Source organism: Dryas octopetala, chromosome 6, assembly GCF_963921425.1.
Source record: "Dryas octopetala chromosome 6, drDryOcto1.1, whole genome shotgun sequence".
Classification (NCBI taxonomy): Eukaryota; Viridiplantae; Streptophyta; class Magnoliopsida; order Rosales; family Rosaceae; genus Dryas; species Dryas octopetala.
In genome coordinates, this window is record NC_141371.1 from 10,992,380 (window position 1) to 11,012,867 (window position 20,488).

The 20,488-nt window shown below is 34.2% G+C and overlaps 1 protein-coding gene and 1 pseudogene across 1 annotated transcript; one reads left to right on the forward strand and one right to left on the reverse strand.

The window, feature by feature from the left end:
- The first annotated feature begins 1,931 nt into the window (after positions 1–1,931).
- LOC147282332 (Calcium-dependent lipid-binding (CaLB domain) plant phosphoribosyltransferase family protein) lies at positions 1,932–5,865 on the forward strand. Its single transcript, XM_086246674.1, has 3 exons — positions 1,932–2,272; positions 2,684–2,735; positions 3,039–5,865. Exon 3 carries the CDS (start codon positions 3,158–3,160, stop codon positions 5,480–5,482), a length of 2,325 nt encoding a protein of 774 aa, XP_086102800.1. The 5' UTR covers positions 1,932–2,272; positions 2,684–2,735; positions 3,039–3,157; the 3' UTR covers positions 5,483–5,865.
- Positions 5,866–12,022: 6,157 nt separating this feature from the next.
- Positions 12,023–12,602, reverse strand: LOC147282333 (defensin Ec-AMP-D1 pseudogene; annotated as a pseudogene).
- Positions 12,603–20,488: the final 7,886 nt, after the last annotated feature.

Sequence of the window (20,488 nt, forward strand, 5' to 3'; positions counted from 1 at the left end):
AAACCAAGGAATATGAATATCTGAATCTGACCGTGAAAGACACCTGTAAAGGACAAACTGACAAAGCATAACAAGCCCTTTTGTCCTTATAAGGCATGTATGGGGCTACCATGCATGACTCAAGACTTTACAGATCTTCCATGCAACCTAGTTATTTGAGAGACACGTATTAGGGCCTCTAAAGGCAAAGAGAATTACATTGGAGTATTGGACACGAGTTTCCTGGTTTCTGAAATATCATCTTACTCCTTGCCTCCTTGGGATTCAATGGTCCACTATGATATAGAAAGGACTCCTACATACTTGAATTATCACAACTTTATTTTGGAAACAACAAAAAACTTTGGCCAAATTCATAGAGCAATCAAAGTTCAAGTGGAAATTGGTCCCATTCAATGCAACTCAAATTAAAACGCATTTATTGGTCTTTTTAATGCTCAAAATTGGAAAGTGCATTCAATATTCATTAACTATTATGTCACATTTATTGCTTTTAAATCTAAACCCATCTTGGGTCAACAAAAACAAATAGCAAAACCCTTCGAATAAGTACATGAAATAAATACAAAATGTGAGAGAGATTTCAAATATTTATATTCATTTTTTTCATTTGTTTTGCACAAAAGAATTTCACCAAATAGCAATATCACATTCACCAAATTATTTGACAATATTCAATAAATAAGGTGGCAAACTTTTAATTATTTATTCAAGTTTGAACTACTTTTAACCTCATTTATTTCTAACTAGTCAGATATTGAAAAAAAAAAAAATCTGAACTCATTTTTTAAAAATGAATGCATTTACCAAACTTGTGTTTGGTAGGATACTTACCAAACTTGTTAAGGTATGCAAACAACAACCTCATTCTCAGTCATTCTCAGTCATTCTCCTTGAAGTGTAAAAGCCCCATAGGAAGCTCCAAAGTAGCATTGTCACTGGGCCCAAGCAAACGCCACTTGAACTCAACCCACCATTGCCAACTATTCAACCACAAAGATGATGACTATGAGAGATCCCATCCCCCACATGGTTAAAATGTTATTTCACCCAAACAGGGAATCCAAAGACACATTCTGAATAGACCTCTCATCAACTCCTTAAACAATTTCTTATATAATAATTGTTACAATCATAAAAAAGTTTCACAAGTTTAAAACATTTCCCAAATATGAAAAAGAATAAGACATTTTCACATTAATTAAATATAAAATTTTGAAATTTGTTATAGGAATTATTGGCATATACCATATATTCAGAGATTATACTACTCACATTAATTTATACCCACAAAAAAAAAAAAATTGCAATATAAACTTATCGGTCTCACACACAACTTTTAAAGACATATAGAGTGCATCGACCATTATTTCAGAACCCGTAATACTACTTTTAAGCGGCCATTATTTTAGTACCTGTATACTACTTTCAAGCGACCATTGTTTTAGTACCCGTAATACAACTTTTAAACGACCATTGTTTTTGTGATCACAGTATTATATTTTGAACAACTTTTTTTTTTTTTTAATTCATGAGTTTTGACTCAAATGCGTTGAGAAATATGAATAAAAGAGGTAGGTTTAGGGTGAATTTGTAAATCATAAATTCATAATAATGAAAATGGCAAATATGGTTTTATTATTATTTTAAAAAATATTTAATTACATGATTTAAGAACTAACATACATGATAATTAAATTCTGCTATAAGCCTATAACTGATGTGTTACCTTGTCCCTTCTAATTCCCAAACACACGTGCGAGGTCCGACAACAGTCCTACACATGCTTGACCCGTCCATTTTCCCACCCCATACGCTGAACAGTACACACTACACAGAGAGAGACCCACAAACGCACACAGTGAAGATTAGAGTGAAAAAAGCAAAAGGCAAAAGAAACAAAGGACAGACTACGCTCTCTCTCTCTCTCTCTCTCTCTCTCTCTCTCTGTATATCTCTCACATATTCAACAGATCCCCACTCCCACCCCAAAAGCAAAAGCTCTCTCTCTCTGCTTCTCTTACTTTTTTTCTCTCTAGAATAGAAGAGAGACAGAGCTTCTCTTCTTCTTGTTCTTCATCCTTACCTCTTTGATCTCTCACTCTCTCACAAAACCCAATGAAACCCACTTCCCAGAGGAGCGTTTTCTTTTTCTTCTAATTTTCTTAGGTTTTTGTGTTTATTTTTTTAATTTCTTTGGACAATGAGTTTTGGGTTCTGGGTTTTTTCTTTGAAGCCCTTCTGAATCTTCTTCTTCTTCCACCCCCAAGAGGTAAGTTTTCTCTCTCTGCACCGCTTAGCATTCCCCTGCACCGACATTGTCTTAGGGTTTTCTCTGAGGCTTTATATTGTGGTCACACTTCTTGTTCATTTTCCTCTTTTCTTCATTTTCTTGCTCTGTTTTGTTTTCCTGGAAAAGTAAAAGTGAGAAAAATAAAAGAGAAAATTTAGGAAATTGCAAATTTTTAAGTTCCGAATCGGAAAGTAATGGTTTGGATTTAGTCTTAAATCATGTTTGCTTTCTGCGGTCACATGAAAGGAAATTCTTAGTTTCACAGCATATTTTACTTTTGCTTTCCTTCATTTTCTCAGTAGCCAAACGCAGTGTATAAAACGCCCCGAGTCTCGTACTGTGCTGTTTCTGTTTTGTAACGTTTGGTTATTGTGGTTTTAATGTTTGTAGGTTTACAAGCATTCAGATCTGAAGCTTCTTGGGTTTCTCCGCTGCTACGAAGGTTACTCTTAAACTTTGAACCTTGACATTCTGTTATTTATGTATCTATGTTTCAAAGATCTAAGTTATTTTAATTTGGTTTTATTTATTTAATGTTGTACAGTGTACTATTAGTTTCACATGGGGCTGCGTTTTGTTTACATCTACTCTTCGTTTTGAGTTCTTAGTTGTTGTACTGGTAGAATAAAATATCACCCTGTTTGATGCTATATAATGCCGTTATTGTTATGAATATTCCGAGTTTTTAGTTGTCTTAGCTTTTAACGGCTACTGGCTACTTGACTATGTTTTTCCGATGTTTTAGGTTTCTGGGATCCTTTGATTTAATTCAAATTCAGTTCCTATTTAATCCAACCGTTCAACTTCAACTTCAACTTCAACTTCAGTTTTTTCCATCTGGGTCTCTGGTTTTGAACCCAAAAGATGCAGAGACCTCCACCAGAAGACTTTGCTTTGAAGGAGACCAAACCCCACCTCGGTGGGGGGAGGATCTCCGGCGACAAGCTCACGAGCACCTATGACCTCGTTGAGCAGATGCAGTACCTCTATGTCCGGGTTGTCAAGGCTAAGGACTTGCCTGCGAAAGATGTTACGGGTAGTTGTGACCCTTATGTTGAAGTTAGGCTTGGGAATTACAAGGGTGCGACTCGGCATTTTGAGAAGAAGTCGAATCCTGAGTGGAACCAGGTTTTTGCATTCTCGAAAGATCGTATCCAGGCTTCAGTGTTTGAGGTCATTGTGAAGGATAAGGATCTTGTAAAGGATGATTTAATTGGCCGTGTTGTTTTTGACCTGAATGAGATTCCAAAACGTGTTCCTCCTGACAGTCCTCTAGCACCACAATGGTATAGATTGGAGGATAGGAAGGGGGACAAGGTTAGGGGAGAGCTGATGTTGGCTGTTTGGATGGGCACCCAAGCGGACGAAGCTTTTCCTGAAGCATGGCATTCGGATGCGGCAACAGTTAGTGGAGCTGACAGTCTTTCAAATATTCGGTCAAAGGTGTACCTCTCTCCTAAGCTTTGGTATTTGAGGGTCAATGTCATTGAGGCTCAGGACTTGATACCGAGTGATAAGGGCAGGTATCCTGAAGTTTATGTGAAGGCTATCTTGGGAAATCAGGCTTTGAGAACTAGGATTTCTCAAAGCAGGAGTATAAATCCCATGTGGAATGAAGATCTAATGTTTGTAGCATCAGAGCCATTTGAGGAGCCCTTGATTTTAAGTGTGGAAGACAGAGTTGCGCCTAACAAGGATGAAGTTCTGGGGAGGTGTGCGATTCCTTTGCAGTATGTGAACCGAAGGTATGATCATAAACCTGTGAACACTAGCTGGCACAATCTTGAAAAACATGTTATTGTAGAAGGGGAAAAGAAGAAGGAAATTAAGTTTGCAAGCAGGATTCATACGAGGATCTGTCTGGAAGGTGGTTACCATGTCCTTGATGAATCAACACACTATAGTAGTGATCTTCGACCAACAGCCAAACCGTTGTGGAAGTCCAGCATTGGGGTTCTTGAAGTGGGAATTCTGAATGCTCAGGGGCTGATGCCGATGAAGACAAAAGATGGGAGGGGAACTACAGATGCTTATTGTGTGGCAAAATATGGGCAGAAGTGGATTCGAACAAGAACAATTATTGATAGCTTTACTCCCAAGTGGAATGAGCAATATACTTGGGAAGTTTTTGATCCTTGTACTGCCATAACAATTGGGGTATTTGATAACTGTCATTTGCATGGGGGAGAGAAGGCTGGAGGGGCGAAGGATTCAAGAATTGGGAAGGTAAGGATTCGTCTGTCCACCCTTGAAACTGATCGGGTTTACACACACTCGTATCCACTCCTAGTTCTGCACCCGAATGGTGTGAAGAAGATGGGTGAAATTCATATGGCTGTGAGGTTCACTTGCTCCTCTTTGCTTAACATGATGCACATGTACTCACAACCACTGTTGCCAAAAATGCACTATATTTATCCATTAACTGTAAGCCAGCTTGATAGCTTGAGGCACCAGGCCACTCAGATTGTATCAATGAGGCTGAGCCGTGCTGAACCACCATTGAGAAAAGAGGTTGTAGAGTATATGCTGGATGTGGGCTCCCACATGTTTAGTATGAGAAGAAGCAAAGCTAATTTTTTCAGGATTATGAATGTTTTGGGTGGGTTAATTGCTGTTGGAAAATGGTTTGATCAGATCTGTAATTGGAAAAACCCCATTACTACTGTTCTGATTCACATCTTGTTTATAATTCTGGTCATGTACCCAGAGCTCATATTACCTACAATTTTCCTCTACCTCTTCCTGATTGGAGTTTGGTATTATAGATGGAGGCCAAGGCATCCTCCTCACATGGACACTCGTCTGTCTCATGCAGATTCTGCACATCCTGATGAACTTGATGAAGAATTTGATACGTTCCCAACTTCGCGGCCTTCTGAAATAGTAAGGATGAGATATGATAGATTGAGGAGTATTGCTGGGAAAATCCAGACAGTGGTTGGTGACTTAGCTACTCAAGGGGAGAGGTTGCAATCTCTGCTGAGCTGGCGAGACCCAAGAGCTACAGCTCTGTTTGTGATTTTCTGTCTGGTTGCTGCCATTGTTCTGTATGTTACTCCGTTCCAGGTTGTGGCTCTTCTTGCTGGATTCTATGTGCTGAGACACCCAAGATTCCGTCACAAGCTTCCTTCTGTGCCGCTGAATTTCTTCAGGAGGTTGCCAGCGAGAACTGACTGCATGCTATGAGCAAAGACTGAATAGTTTAGAATTGCCTTTGAGTGGCATGTCATTGGACTTCCCCCATTTCGTGTTTGGTAATGAAGAAGGTGCAATACCATATAGAGCTATTTTGTTTTGGATGCTTAGCAGCAATGAAGAACATGGAGGCCGTGAGGATCTTGTTTGCTTTCAATGTTTAGCGGCAGGGTTCCGGTATGATGTATGTAAGCCTTGTCTTGGAGGTAGTAAGTTTTTGAGAATTTTCAGTTCATTATGCCATCCATAGGATTTCTGTTTAAAACTTTACTTTTAAGGTGATCACTAGTTCATGTTCATTTGTAATTTTGTAGGCTGTGATTGGAATGCTGGACCATTATGTGCTTTATTACTTCTTTAATATCTTTTTTCAACTCGTCTTTTTGTAAAGTTCTTCAGGTAGAACTTCTATCTTCGGTGCCTTGATTGTGATGACTCCTTTGCCTATTTTTTCTTGAGATGGATTAGTTCCATCTTCTTTTGCTAAATTATGGGACATGTCTTGTTTTACTGTGAGTTATGCTATGTTATGTTTGCCAGTCATTAACTTTTGACTTAGAATGTGTGGTCTAAATTGATAGTCTGGTAACACTACGTTTATAGGTCAATGTGTTGTCTAAATTGACGGTCTGGTACATAATTGCCATGTTTGTCAGTCAATAACTTGGAATGTGTAGTCTAAATTGATAGTCCGGTAAGGCATCGCAATGTTTGTCAATCAATAACTTGGAATGTGAGGTCTAAATTGGCAGTCTGGTAATGTATCGCATACTTTGACAAGTAATCCTAAATATGACCCATGAATATTAAATGCTAAAGTTGGATGTCTTATATGTATTGCATAATGTTTAATAAGGTCTGTGGTCTTGTTGAATTTCAACATGCCTCTCTAGTTTGGTATGTTTTTATGGACATAGATCTGGTACACAATTTATTATATTGGTCATCTGGAATTTTGTGATAGTGATTTGATAATATATAAATATATTATATATATGTATTATATAGCATAACCAAACTAAATGCATGTGGGCAGTGTTGTTTGGACAGTGACACAAATGATTAGCCAAAAACAGGGACAGTTGAATTAGGACCTTATTTAATTCAAGTTGGTCCAATTTATATTGAAAACTCAAGTAATGGGGACAGACAAAGATTGCTCCAGCAATTATGTATTTATTATTATTTTTTCATTTATCTTATTTTTCATTTCCTTTTAACAGAGCGCCTAGTAAACGCTTGCTTAAACAATGCATATTATGAATAATATTATGAGTTGAGTAATGTTACACATTGGTACTCATTTAATAGAGGTCGCCAGGTCGGACTTATGACTTATCTATACAATTGGGTTATATTTGATATTTCTATTAAAAATGTGATACACAAATTTTTGATTAAAGGTGGTACACAAAATTTGATAGAAATACTTTTATTCTCTGGTGTTTTAAGGTTAAAATGTTAAAGTTGGGTATTCACCCTCTATACCGGAGCCTGTCTAATATTCAACAACAATTTTTTGACTGTAAAATAAAATGGGCATGGATTCTTGGAATTCTATGGCCGTTTCTGAGTTCTAGGAAGGTGGGGGGACCTGTCTCTGCTTTATCTCATCTTTACAGCCTGTAACCCATACTTTTCCTACTCCTTCGTTTATTACTTCGGGCTGAGTATCATGTATTTGTTAAATAATAATCAAGAAATAACAACAAATGTAAAGTCTTATATGACATACAATTACTCTTTTAACATTTTGAGTGTGACAATTTCATCTTTCCATAACTACCGTTGGATGTGGTTATATAGTATAAAAGGTTGTATGATCGATAGGAAGACTTGTATGATGCACATACCATGTTACAAATTTACAATTGATCATCATTATGCATCACATTAAATTGGTAGCTCCACCATTGAATTGCTAACGTGATGATGAGTTTTTTGCTGTCTTTTTTTCTCTATCTAGCGTGATGGCCAGATCATAAGTCAAAAATTAAATCAATGAGAGTTTTAAATTAAGGGATAACTATATATACTATCCTAAAATTATGTCTTGTTTGACACTTTGTTCCCACATTAAATTTTTTGATGCCACCAAATTATGTTAAATACTTTACCTCAAAATAATTAAAAAATAATTATTTTTTGTGCCAACCTGGCGCCACTTGTGCAATACTGACCGATAAAATGAATTTTTTTAATGAATTTATGGTGTGTTTGGATGGAGGAAAAAAACTCGGAATTTAAACAAAACTCAGCATTTAAGAAATTACATGCTCTAATTTCCTTGTTTGGGTCAATAATACAGAATTTTGTAAATTCTAGGTGGAAAAAAACTTGGGATTTGAAGGTTGTAAATTCCAACTTTAAATTCTATCTAAATTGGTGTCATTTTCAAAATTCCAATTTTTACAAAAAAAAAATAAGTCGTGTCGACACTACCATCACTGCCGCCAACGTCACCACCACTAACACCACCACCCCCGCTGCCGCTGCCGCCACCACCACCACCACCAACACCAAGACCGCCGCCGCCGCCGCCACCACCACCACCACCACCATCACCGTCACCGCCGCCACCACCATCACCGCCATTGCCGACACCACCACCACCACCACCACCGCCACCGCCAACACCCCAATTTTAGCCACCACCATTTCTCCCACCGCTTGTGGGCCATCACCCCTACCAATATGGTCAACTCACCATAAACATCATTTTTATTGTTGCCACCATCACCATCACTCTTTTGAATTGGTGCATCAAAAATTAAACCATCACTCTTTTGAATTGATGCATCAAAAATTAAAACTACCATAAATTTCGTATTTAAACTCTATTATGTTTACATGTTATCCAAACAAGAGAATCTACACATTCTAGAATTTTAAATCACATCGTTTTAAATTCCGTCATTTGTGAATTCCTTAGTAATTTCAAACTACTGCATCTAAATGCACCATTTAGGGTAAAGAATTTTAATATAATTAAATTTGGGAGGTAAAAGTGTCAAAAATTTTAATTTTGAGGGCAAAGTGTAAAACATGACATCATTTGGTGTGGTATCTATGATTAACCTTTAAATTAATAGTCCATGAGAGTTTTAAATTCAAATCTATTTTCACTAAATAAGAAATTAACTAAAATATTAAATAACGAGTATATAAAACTAGCCTTGATAAAATACAAATGTGATATGAATAAGGGTGGGTCGGTGTTGGTAACTGACCCGAACAGCCATTATCGACCGCCGAAACTGACAGCAGCGGAGGAGCACAAAACAGACTGCTGCCGATCCGACTTTGGTCGATTATCGACTTTTTGTGTTCGGTTAGGGTCGGTGGGTGTCGGCGTCAGTGGTTCGAGGGTTTTGGTGTTTCGAGGGAGGCGATGACCAAGCCGTTTCCAACGCCGAAGGGGGCGGTACAGTTTGGTCAAACAACCAAAATCGATTTTCAACCAAAAACTATGATCGGTTTTTTTTTTTTTTTTTTGTGGTTCGATGAAAAAACCCAACCCTAGATATGACTGACTGAAATGTGGGACGTAACGTGATAGAAGTTAGAAGTTAAAAGTTAGAACTTCTTTTGATGCGTGGCAAAGGACAAGAAATAGAGCTTCAAGTCAAATCCATTAATTGGCATTTAATTTCATATGTCTTTGATGCCAACCACATATTTTTCAAAAAGAAAAACTTGCATGTCCCCGTGCCTCTCTCTCTCTCTCTCTCTTATCTTTCTCTCTCTTTCTTGCATATGATGTCACGTCTCCTATAACAAGACATACAAGTTTCTCTCTTTTCTAACGTGATCACGTACTTCACTACATTATGCTCTCTCTCTCTCTCTCTCTCTCTCTCTCTCTTTCTCTCTCTCTCTCTATGTATATATATACACATGCCCCTTTAATTGAGGAATTACTCATTTAAAGGTAAATAAGGGATCTCTTGCGGAGCCAAGTTCACATTGTTTTTTGATGATCAATATCGTCTATATTTTAAGTATTCGTTAAATCAAAAATCATTTACTCGTTTGATTAAATAGTCATCATTTCAAGTATTTATTGAAAATATTATATTTATCTATTTATTTAATTAAAGTTAAATAATTTAATGATTTTCAATTTGTCTAATTTTTTCAAAATAATTTTTTAATAGAGACCTCCAAAACCTTCCCATCATGCCATTATTTAGCACATTCCCTGATCCAACTAACTTTGCATTTGGCAATTAATTACCAATAGAAAAGGAAAAACCATTGCATTAGACACCTGTCAAATTTATGGGCCGGGCCGAAATAAAAAATTTATGGGTCGGCGGTGTTGGATCAATTAACAACAAACGAACTTAGACTCATGTCCAACCAAAAGACAACACCCCCCTCCCTCCAAACGAAAGAGTATTCAATCAAGACTTCAAGTACTTCTAAACTTGTGCACAGCTAATTTTCACACGGCCAGCTTAATGACTCTTGCCAAAAAAAAAAAAAACAAATAGATGGAGCTAAATTGATTCGATACCAAACCAAGCCTCATCATCATACTTCCTCCTGCTGATCATTGTAATCAGTGGGAGTGGGATTCCACGCGCGGCTAAATTGATTACAATCATGAGCAGGAGAATATTATGGAGCGAGGCCAATCAGTTTGCATTGGGTAGTACGTCTTCTTCCAACGTTGTTAACACAACACAACACAGCTACCTGCAAGTCCATCCAGAACCAACTACCACTACGTTAATTACTATTTATTTGGTGTAGGAACGTAGGTAGGTTATTGAATCTAGGGTATGCTATGTGGATTAATGTGGGTAGGGCTTAGCTTATTTATAGTGCTAAGTTCAACTTAAACGTAGAAAACACACGCCAATGTTTAATTAAACTAAACTATTTACCACTAAACTTAGGAAAACCAAGAAACTCATCCAAGACTCAGGATAATTTTGAAGGCAAACACGAAAAAAAAAAAAACAAAGTCCAAAGAAAAAAGGTATTCATCGAGCTAGGGCGAAATTATTGAACCATGTATGCGCGCATATATTAAATATATATATAAATGTTATATAACTAATCAATTAGTAAGATAATACGGTGCTAATCTTTATTATGATGTGCTGTGTTTACAAGAATAATTGTTTTCTTTGTCTTTAACTCTTCAATCTTGTTGAGATGCATATATGCAAGATATATTCTTTATTTTCTTTTTTCTTTAATTTTTTTATGGATTCAATATAAGCACTCTTTTAGACATATCATAAAGTTGTTTAGGCATATTAATTGATGAATATTATATTATAGTTTCCAACATCATAAAAAAGGCTTCAAATGCATGGTGTTAATTACACTAACTAGTTCACAAGATTCTAAAGAAAATAAGTAAAAATATAACCTTAGAAGTGTAGCCATGCAACAATTTAGATACGTAACTCGTAAGTCATTGTTTGATAAGTGTTAAGGGAAAAAAAGAACATGAGTAGAAAAAACCAAAAAAAAATAAAAGGTCAAGAGGGAAAAAATGAAGAAAAGGTTGGGGTGATATATTAGACACTTAGGGCCTGTGATTTAATCACTCTTAAAATTAAGTATTAATTATTTATTAAAAAAGCAGTTGTTTGGGTAGCCCAATTAGAAGGGTCGTAAAATTGTCCTCTACATCCAAGTTTGATTCGCCTTATCTCTGAATAAAAAAAAATTAATAAATTACTCATAAATCTAGTTTTTAAAATATTTTTAATTAGAAACTCAGCCAAATAAAAAATTAAGTTTAGCCCAATCCGTCCATATACGTGCTCGGGGCTAGAAAAATACACTATTGAGCACTCGGTGTATGCAGATGTATTCGTATCTGCACATTTTCAGGTTGCAGATGTCTTTTATAGGTTACATATGCATCTTTTCAGGTTGTAGATGACATGTTTTAGGTTGTAAATACAGATGACATGTGTTTAGATTGTACATACAGGTTTTAAGTTACAGATGCATGCATTTGTAGATATGCAGCTTTCAGATGCATATTAGGTTGTAGATGCGGGTTGCATCTGCAACTGCCGAGCACTCAGAAATTTCCATCGAGTGCTTGGCAGATACTTACCGAGCGCTTAGTGGGAATTTCCAAGCACTTGGTGGACAATTTAGACTGCAACTTAATTTTTGGGTCGGCTGATGTTTGTTTTAAATTTCTTTCTTATTTTATGTTTCTAATTAAAACACCCTAAAAAATTATATATTAAACAAACAAAAATAAGACATCATAAAATTTTATTGACAAATAGAAGTTATATTCATTGACCTATGGAGATTACAAAATATCTCACGTGCACTTAGTGCACAAGAACAAAGACAGGATTCCAATCTATATAGGGTTATTTATTTTTATTGAACAAACAATAACTATAAACTATAATGAGTAATGCTAGGTGTATCATATTTTTTACCACTCTAATAGCCGTAAAATTCACTTATACAAGTGGATTCTACCTCCATATAGTACTTAAAATATAGTACAAATAGTTTTATCCATTAGTATGTCGGTCATCACTGACATTGTTTAGTGCAATAACATCTCATTCGGAAGCCAACACATTTGCCGCCATGGAAGCCCTCCTTTTTGCAAGTATTTGCACAATTATCTGAGCTCATGCAAACTCCATTGAATTCATTGCTCAGAGTCTCACAATCCTTTGGCTTAATCACATCAGTCGTTGGATTGGCCTCAACAACCATTGGCCCCATCCCTACAAAATATGGATCAATATATTAATACAAACGGAATAAAACTATTTAGATTTTGGACTATTTTAACTAACTATCTTATTTGATAATTTCTCTAATAGAAGTGAGATCCATCTGTGTGGTGGATTTCATTGTATTAGACAAATAATCAGTTAAATAATCAATTGAGATGGTTTAAAAAGCAACACTCGTACAAATGATTATTTAAAACCAAAAATCAAAATTTTACAATTTATTCAAAATCAAATTTACAAGATTTCATATTTTTATAAAGATCAAATTAACAAGATTATAAGAGGCAAGAGATCGAAAACATACCAATAGCCACCAAAAGCAGGACGAGAACACAGGCAGTTGCAGATAAACGCAAAGAACGATCCATCTTGATTTGTGTGTGTTGTAGATACACAGAGAAAAGAGAGAGTTATTGATGCAAATGACTATAAACTTGCAAAGCCTCTTTATACAGAGCTGTGTGTTCGAAAATAGACTTGTTTGACAAAAATAGAGAGTTTAGGGAAAAATTTCAGCTCCAAGAGGCTTCCTGAACAACTCCCTATTTTGGCTTCCTACATTTTAGGGAAGAACAAAGACTGCTAGCCATTTCACAATAATACAAGCACAAACTATTACACAAATGCAAAATGAATAACCACAAAACCATTCAAATACAATCATGGGATTCTTCTTTAATTCAATTCACATTCATGAAATGTTCCATTCCTTTGAGAAAACACATTCATTTAAACAAACGGTTGAATACAAATTCTTCAGAATACTTGTACACTGCCCACAATGATACATTTTTCCAAGAATTCACAGCAAACCCACTTTGCAACATAGAACAAACTAGGACGAATTATCTCATTCTTTTTCAGTTTGCTTGGTCCCATTAATACCATTTACGGGCGGTAATGTCTGCATACTTCAAATTTAATTATAGTGATTAGTGACTCCATCATTTTACAAAAGAGAGCAAACAGGACACATTATTCTACTAATTTACGCATCCATTTAATGCTACTATTGTTTCTGGCCTTATTTTTGGGCCTCTTTGGTTGGGCTTCCGTTTATTCTTTGTTTATTAGGCTTTCTGTTAGATTCTTTACTGAAGCCTTGTTGACTCTTTTATAGGCTTGGGCCTCTTGTGTCTTTTGTGTGTGTGTTTTTTTTTTGGTATAATTATTCATTTACCAAAAAGTTTAAAATATGAGCTTTGGGGTTCATAAGTCATAACCTCTATTTATATATTTGTAATATTTTAATATACAAATATAAATGGAGAAGGGATCTATGTCATTATATTTATTACACAAGTTTACAATGGGCCCAAACATATAGGATTTTAACGAACCGAACCGTCTATTTTTTAAGTCTCTATTAAGATATCATCCTTATAAAAAATTAGGTAAATCAGAAATCATTTACCATATAAGATTAAATGATCAACATTTCAAATGTTTATTTTGTTGACAATTTAATCTTTGTAAGTAAATGATTTATGATTTATGATTTACCTAATTTTTTGTAAGGATGATTTTTTAATGGAGATCTAAAAAATAGACGGTTCCGATTGTTCAAATCCTATATAGAGTTGTCCATATTGAAAACTTGTGTCAAAAATAGAATGTCACGGATCCGCCCTTATATAAATACAAACACACACATGAATGCTCTAAAACTAATTAGTTAACAAATTAATACGAAGCTAACCACACTTTTTGGGCCCACCATATGAGAAATACCATAATCAGAACATCCATTTTTTATGCCTTACTTCAAAAGTCATTATTGTAAAAAAAATCAACCAAATCGAAAATGATTTAGTCATCTAATTGTGTTTAAATAAATAGAATAACACTATGTTTCCATAAAAGCATATAAATGGTTGTTATTATAATTTAATAGCTAATAAACTTCCAATTTGAGAGATTTTTTACAAAGGTAAATTTTTAAATATGACTTCTAAAATAAACAGTTCAGATTATGAGATTATATCGTGTAATGAGCCCAATATGGCAGTTAACTTTATATTAACTTTTTTACTATTTTGGTTTAGAGCTTTTTCTATTTATACATACATTAAAATATTACAAATATAAAAAATAATACAACAATGTTGGAGAATGTAGAATCCCAATTTGAAAAGTTTAAGCATTGCATAGCAATATTTAAGATTTTGATTAAGCAATTTTGTGTTGGATACTTTAATTCTAACATGATACAAGAGCAAACAAGTTAGTCATCTATTGGGCTCAATTTAGTGACATGCCTTATATCACCCAATATAATTGATTTACATATTTGACTAAGTCCTACCACAATTAAAAAAGTGTCTTAGAAAATATAGAATCTTACATCAAAAAGTCTAGCATAACTGTACTTTGATAAATATTTGTTGATGTATGTTGCTTGCCGAAGACAATGATATCTAAGCATAGTTAATAAATAAAGTATAAATTTTAATTTCATCCACTCATCTCATAAACAATAGAAAAAAATTTAGTTAAAGGACTCTAGCTATACCTCATATTTCTATTCAAGATATGAATTTTACTTTGTGTCAACTGAGGGCTGAAACTTTCATTTTGTGTCAATTAAGGACCCTGTTTTTTTCAGTTTTTATCTCAATTTTGATCTGACATTAGACCCATCATACCTCTACCAAATTCAGCAAATTTATACTTGGTTTAAAGCTATGTATCTTCTCTTTACAATCATATAAAGATTACTCAAATCGGACATTTACAACTCCAAATAATCGGTACCAAAGTATGGTACCCGAAATTATTCAATCGGACCTCTGAGAAAATATCTGAAAAAATTAGACAGTTTCGAGTACCCTACTTTGGGGCTGATTATATGGAGTTGTAGAGATCTAATTTGGGTGATCTTTATATAATTGTAAAAAGGAAATGCATAGCTTTAAACCCAATATAAGTTTGCTGAATTTAATGAATGTTTGATGGGTCCAATGTTGGGTCAAAGTTCAGATAAAAATTGAAAAAAAAAAAAAAAAAAGTCTTTAATTGACACAGAATGAAATTTTTAGTGCTTAGTTGACACAAAGTGAAATTCATGTCTTAGAATAAAAACATGGGATATAGTTAGAGTTCTTTAGTTAAAATTTTTCCTAAACAATATTATAATTGGAACAAAAAATTTCTCCATCCTAAATAAGAGGCGAAGAGAGAAGTGGATTCATTATCTGAAATATATCTAAATGGGATGAAAAAAGAAGCATGGGGATTTGTGTTGAACGCAACCAAACAGAACTGAAACCCTGTCATTCATTCAATGTGGTTGACAGCTGAAGAAACAGAAACCATAGGAAAATTGCAAAATGCAAAACCAACCAGATCAAGACTTACTATATTTAGAAACTGGAGAAAGGTTGGCTAATGGGCCCCACTTTGAAAAATATTTTTTTAAAAATTGCAATTGTGAAGGCCCATGTCGGCCCCCTTTCCTAAAATTGAGGATCCATGATCCATCTCCATTGATTGAAATAAAGCAAAAAAAGCTCAAAAGCCATACTAAATTTAGCAACATCGATCTCTTTCTATCCCATCACACGAAAATGCATGAAATTTTGGTCTTCCAAAGATGACCCATCATGAGATTTCTTGCCACACCGACCAGAACATCTCGCAATTTCGGCTAAAAAGACCCAATCCGTACAATACAGATGTGGACTTGGATGTATCCCCTAATTATGTTATGGCTCGATCTCCATAATCCTTCCCTTGATTCCTTGAATGCTCTAGTCCTTTAGCCAACTAAACTAGCCTTTTACTTAATCAAACCGAATTTTCCTTTTTTAGTAAAATGATAAACCCATGGCATGGGTTCTTGGCAATGTGGCTCTCAATGAGTCAATGGAAGTGGCTATAATTTTCAGTTTCTTGTTATTTTTATATGTGTCAAGGGATTGTATATATTCAGCGTTAATACACATTTTTAAGAAACCTATTAATATATGTTAATTTTTAGGCACAATTACAATTTATCCTTACGAATTACAAGGGTGATTTTAGGATGATCCCTAAAGTACAAAATCTTTCAAGCGCGTCCACCAGCTCTCGAAAATCACGCAACGTTAGTGATTCCGTCCAGTTTGGCCTTAAGTGCCAGCATGACTTTTGCTAACTGGGTTTTTTTAATGAAGTGAAGTGCCACGTGGAGATAAAAAACCCAGTTAGCAAAAGTCATGTTGGCACTTAACGCAAAACTGGACGGAATCACTAACGTTGCATGATTTCAGAGAGTTTACCGGTGAACGCACTTGAAAGATTTTGTACTTTGGGGAGCATCCTGAAATACCCTTATAATTTGTAGAGGTAAATTGTAATTAAGCCTAATTTTTATGTTAATGTGTGGTTCAAATTTATAGTCTTATATATACAACAAATATTGTAAGTTATCAAATTGTCTAATAAGAAACACTATTCATTTTATTAGTGTAGTATCCATTTACCAGCTGACATGTCTAATAAATTTTGCATGGAATGGTATCATCACTCATCAACAAAACTTCTCCAAATAAAGACTTCCATGCCCAAAAGTGAGAGAATAAATAATTGAGAAGAAAGAAAGACAGGAGGAAGAACAACGCATGCAACAAAGAGTAGACCCCCTTATGATTTGTTATGATCACTATAGTCACTTGGTGAAACTTAGCAGAACAAATAAAAAAATAGTTGGAAATTAGTGTACACAAACTGAGAGGATGCATTGCTATTTGACTTTGTTTATAGTAAGTTGGTTTGAAATTATTTGTATAATTAATTAGCCCCATTAAAGAGCATTCCCTATTTAAGGGCAAGCAAAGATTCGGCCACGTACCATACCTCTTTGCTTATGATATTGTGAAACAACTACACTTGTATAGAGTGTCATTAGTTAATTAAGTATCAATTAATCCTCTTGATCATAGCCATGTATTATCTAATTATAAATTGTGTTTTGGTACGGTATTGAGTATTGGTTATTTGTAGCGCATAAACCCAACTAACAAGATGTGCGTAGTTGACCTAAAGTACATTTCTAATTAAAAGTCAACCTAAAATGTATTACTATTCTTCTTCTTAATTAAGTTGCATATTAAATATAAACATTGAGTCTGAAGAAGCTTGATCCATTGAACCTGATCATATATATAGTGGGGTGGTTAAAAGGGCGGTAGATAATTAATAACTATATATTGACCATATATGCCAATATTCCAAATGCAAGTAAATTATTGCAACTATGTCTTTAATTAATTCACTTCAATTACAAATCATTATCCGATTTGTAATTAGCTTGCAATTAGCCACTATTTAAAAAGAATAATTAATTCACACGTCAACCAATTAATAAATGAACTGCGCTATATTATCCAAATTAATTAATTATTCTCAGATTTCTCAAAAAGAAAAAAATTATTTTCAGAATGCATGATAAGTTTCCTAAAAAATCGTACATGCCTGTTATAGTTAGTAGATACATTGTCAACTTGAGCATATCATATCTGGGAATTAATTTCATAATTAAACTCATGGTTGCTAAACAATGAGAGTGATCAATGGCATATGTGTCATGTCAAAATAGTGATCAGCATGATTAATGTTTCAAGTTTATGTTGCAATTAAGTTTCAAAAAAAGTACTGGGTTCATTATTATTTGGCATTTCGACGTCATTTTCATGTTGGAAATGTCGACTCAGCCCAATGGAAGGATTTGGTACAAACCCTAGCTACCTGAATTAATGGCCTTAATTTATTAAGAAGAACCATATATATCACAATCACACATATAATTAATTAAATAAAACTAAACTGTTTACTAATTCAAGGATGTGATCTGATGCACCTAATCCAAATGTTTTGTTTTTTTTTTTTCCGTTTTTTTTTTATATAGCTCATCATTCACCAAGTTGTTTGTTTGAAGAGGAAGGGTTAAACGCCAAAAGAAATTAAAGAGGCGGAATTAAGGCCTTGATTTTTATAGAGTGGGGTTCAGCAAGAGCAAAACATATATATAATAATTAAATAATGAAGCTTCAAACCTTAATTTAATTTTATATGATGGGCACTCATAGAGGCCAGGTTTTGTATATATATTAATTTTGCCTTGTCCGCGCGCTTCTTTATATGTACTAGTTTAAACCCCAAAACTTCTTTGATAATGATAGTTTGTATATAATAATATTTAAGAAGCAACATTCACAACCTACTTAATATTTATGGTTATACATGTGTTATATATATGTGTGTAGTGAGTTGAAAGTTTGTATTTCAATTCATTATACATGATTAAATTATATATATATATATATACCAAGCATGCATTAATAGTCAATAGAAAAATTAGGCATAAATTAAAAAATGAAGATTCATGCACCATCAGACATTAGATGAATATATAGAACAATACAACAGCAACAGGAATAGAATAATAGTGAGATATATAATTACTGCATGTGGTATATATATTGGTGATCTGATAATTAACATGCTTCTTGGCCAAAAATAAAAATAAAAATTAACATGCTCCATGCAGCCCATTTATTTAAAATTTTCCCAAGAAATTAATGATGCCGCATGCACAAACAAAATAATTTTTAAATTTCAATTGATGTCAAAACATGAGCTAAATTTTCTTGCATGATTTTACACGCATGATCTCATCCATCAAATATGTGAGTGGACTTCCTTAGATCATTGTTGACTTTTGATGTTTATCACTAGATTAAGTCACATAGTCTCCAGCCTTATTTATATATATATTTATATATTGAGTAGCTCGATCTGTTAGGTATTAAGTAAGAAAGGGGCTTAAAATGAAGGACAGAAGATTGAGCTGCGGAAAATGGAGAGAAAGCTAGAGAGATTCTCCATGAATTAATGCTTTACTTTACAAATTACAATTTACATTTACTAAAAACGGGTATTATAAAATTTAGGACTTTTTTTTTTTCTTTTTTTCTTTTTAGAGTATGATCAGTAACATCCAAAATGAGTTGTGGCTGTAATGAAGAAAGAACAAGAAAATCTCCAATCCATATATATCAAGTCACTTTCCACTACTCACCGAGGAGGGAGAATGAACAGTAAGTGATTGAGGAAAATTTGAGTTGCAACTAGACTTGCAGATCTGTGACAAGTTAAAGTGAATTGGGTAGCAGGCGAAAAAAGCTACGTACCTGGATCAATTAAAATTATTAACATATATATTTTTTGTTACTAATAAAATTGTGGACCAAGTTTTCAGTGGAAAAGACTATTATACCCTCAATAACTGCACTTGTAATATCTGCAAGACCTACTCGAACCATGTTCGTTTTAGTAGTATGTATTAGAACTAAAAGAACAAGTTCTTGTACGTAGTATTTATTACAAGTAATACGGAGCCTGCCCTACATAAACATCATCATAGTAATATTTGAACATGGTTTGAGTACCACTTGAACTTGTGATTCGAGTACATCTAAACGTGCCAAACAAGCCATTTTGGAGTTCATGTTTAGTGTTATATTCGTGCTGAGCCATTTAATAATCATATCTTGCTTGTGTCAGTTCAAATAGTTAAGACTTAATTAGGCCCGCCATATATAGCTTAATGCTCATATGTACTCGTGCCGTATTCGTATCGTACTTTAAATGAGTCGGCCCACAAATTTTTTTTTTCTTTTTCTTTTTAAGGTTTAGAAAACTTATTTTTTGTTATTTTGTGCTTTCTTATAATTAAATATTACATCTTTTAGTTTTCTTGAAAAGTTCAATATTTCAAAAGATAAAATCTTTCAAAAGATAAAAATAATATTAAACGAGGCATGCCTAATTCGGGTCCATTTCGTGCTTGTACTTAATTGTGCATGTCATGCACCTTGCCTAATGGGCTAGCTAGCGTGCTCGCTTTGTACCTATGATTCATATAGTTAAGCGCTTTGCATGTTTATAAAAGTTTAGAACACGCAGTTTTAGACATAAGTATAAAACAAGCACATTATAAATTTATGTTGAAGACTCGAACTCATTAATTTATTGCTATTTCAATATTTTTGAGGTTACACAAATTTTTGTATAGCAAATTTTCAAATATTTATGAAAAAAGTACAACACAGAATAGGTTTGACAAGAAAATTACAAAACTCAACATTAGTTACCTAATTTATCTATTTAAATTAGGTCACATGCATACTTAAAGTCATGCCGCATAGGAACAACGCATCAGTTATATATAACATTTCAGCTCACATGATTTAATTTTAGTATCCTCCACAGG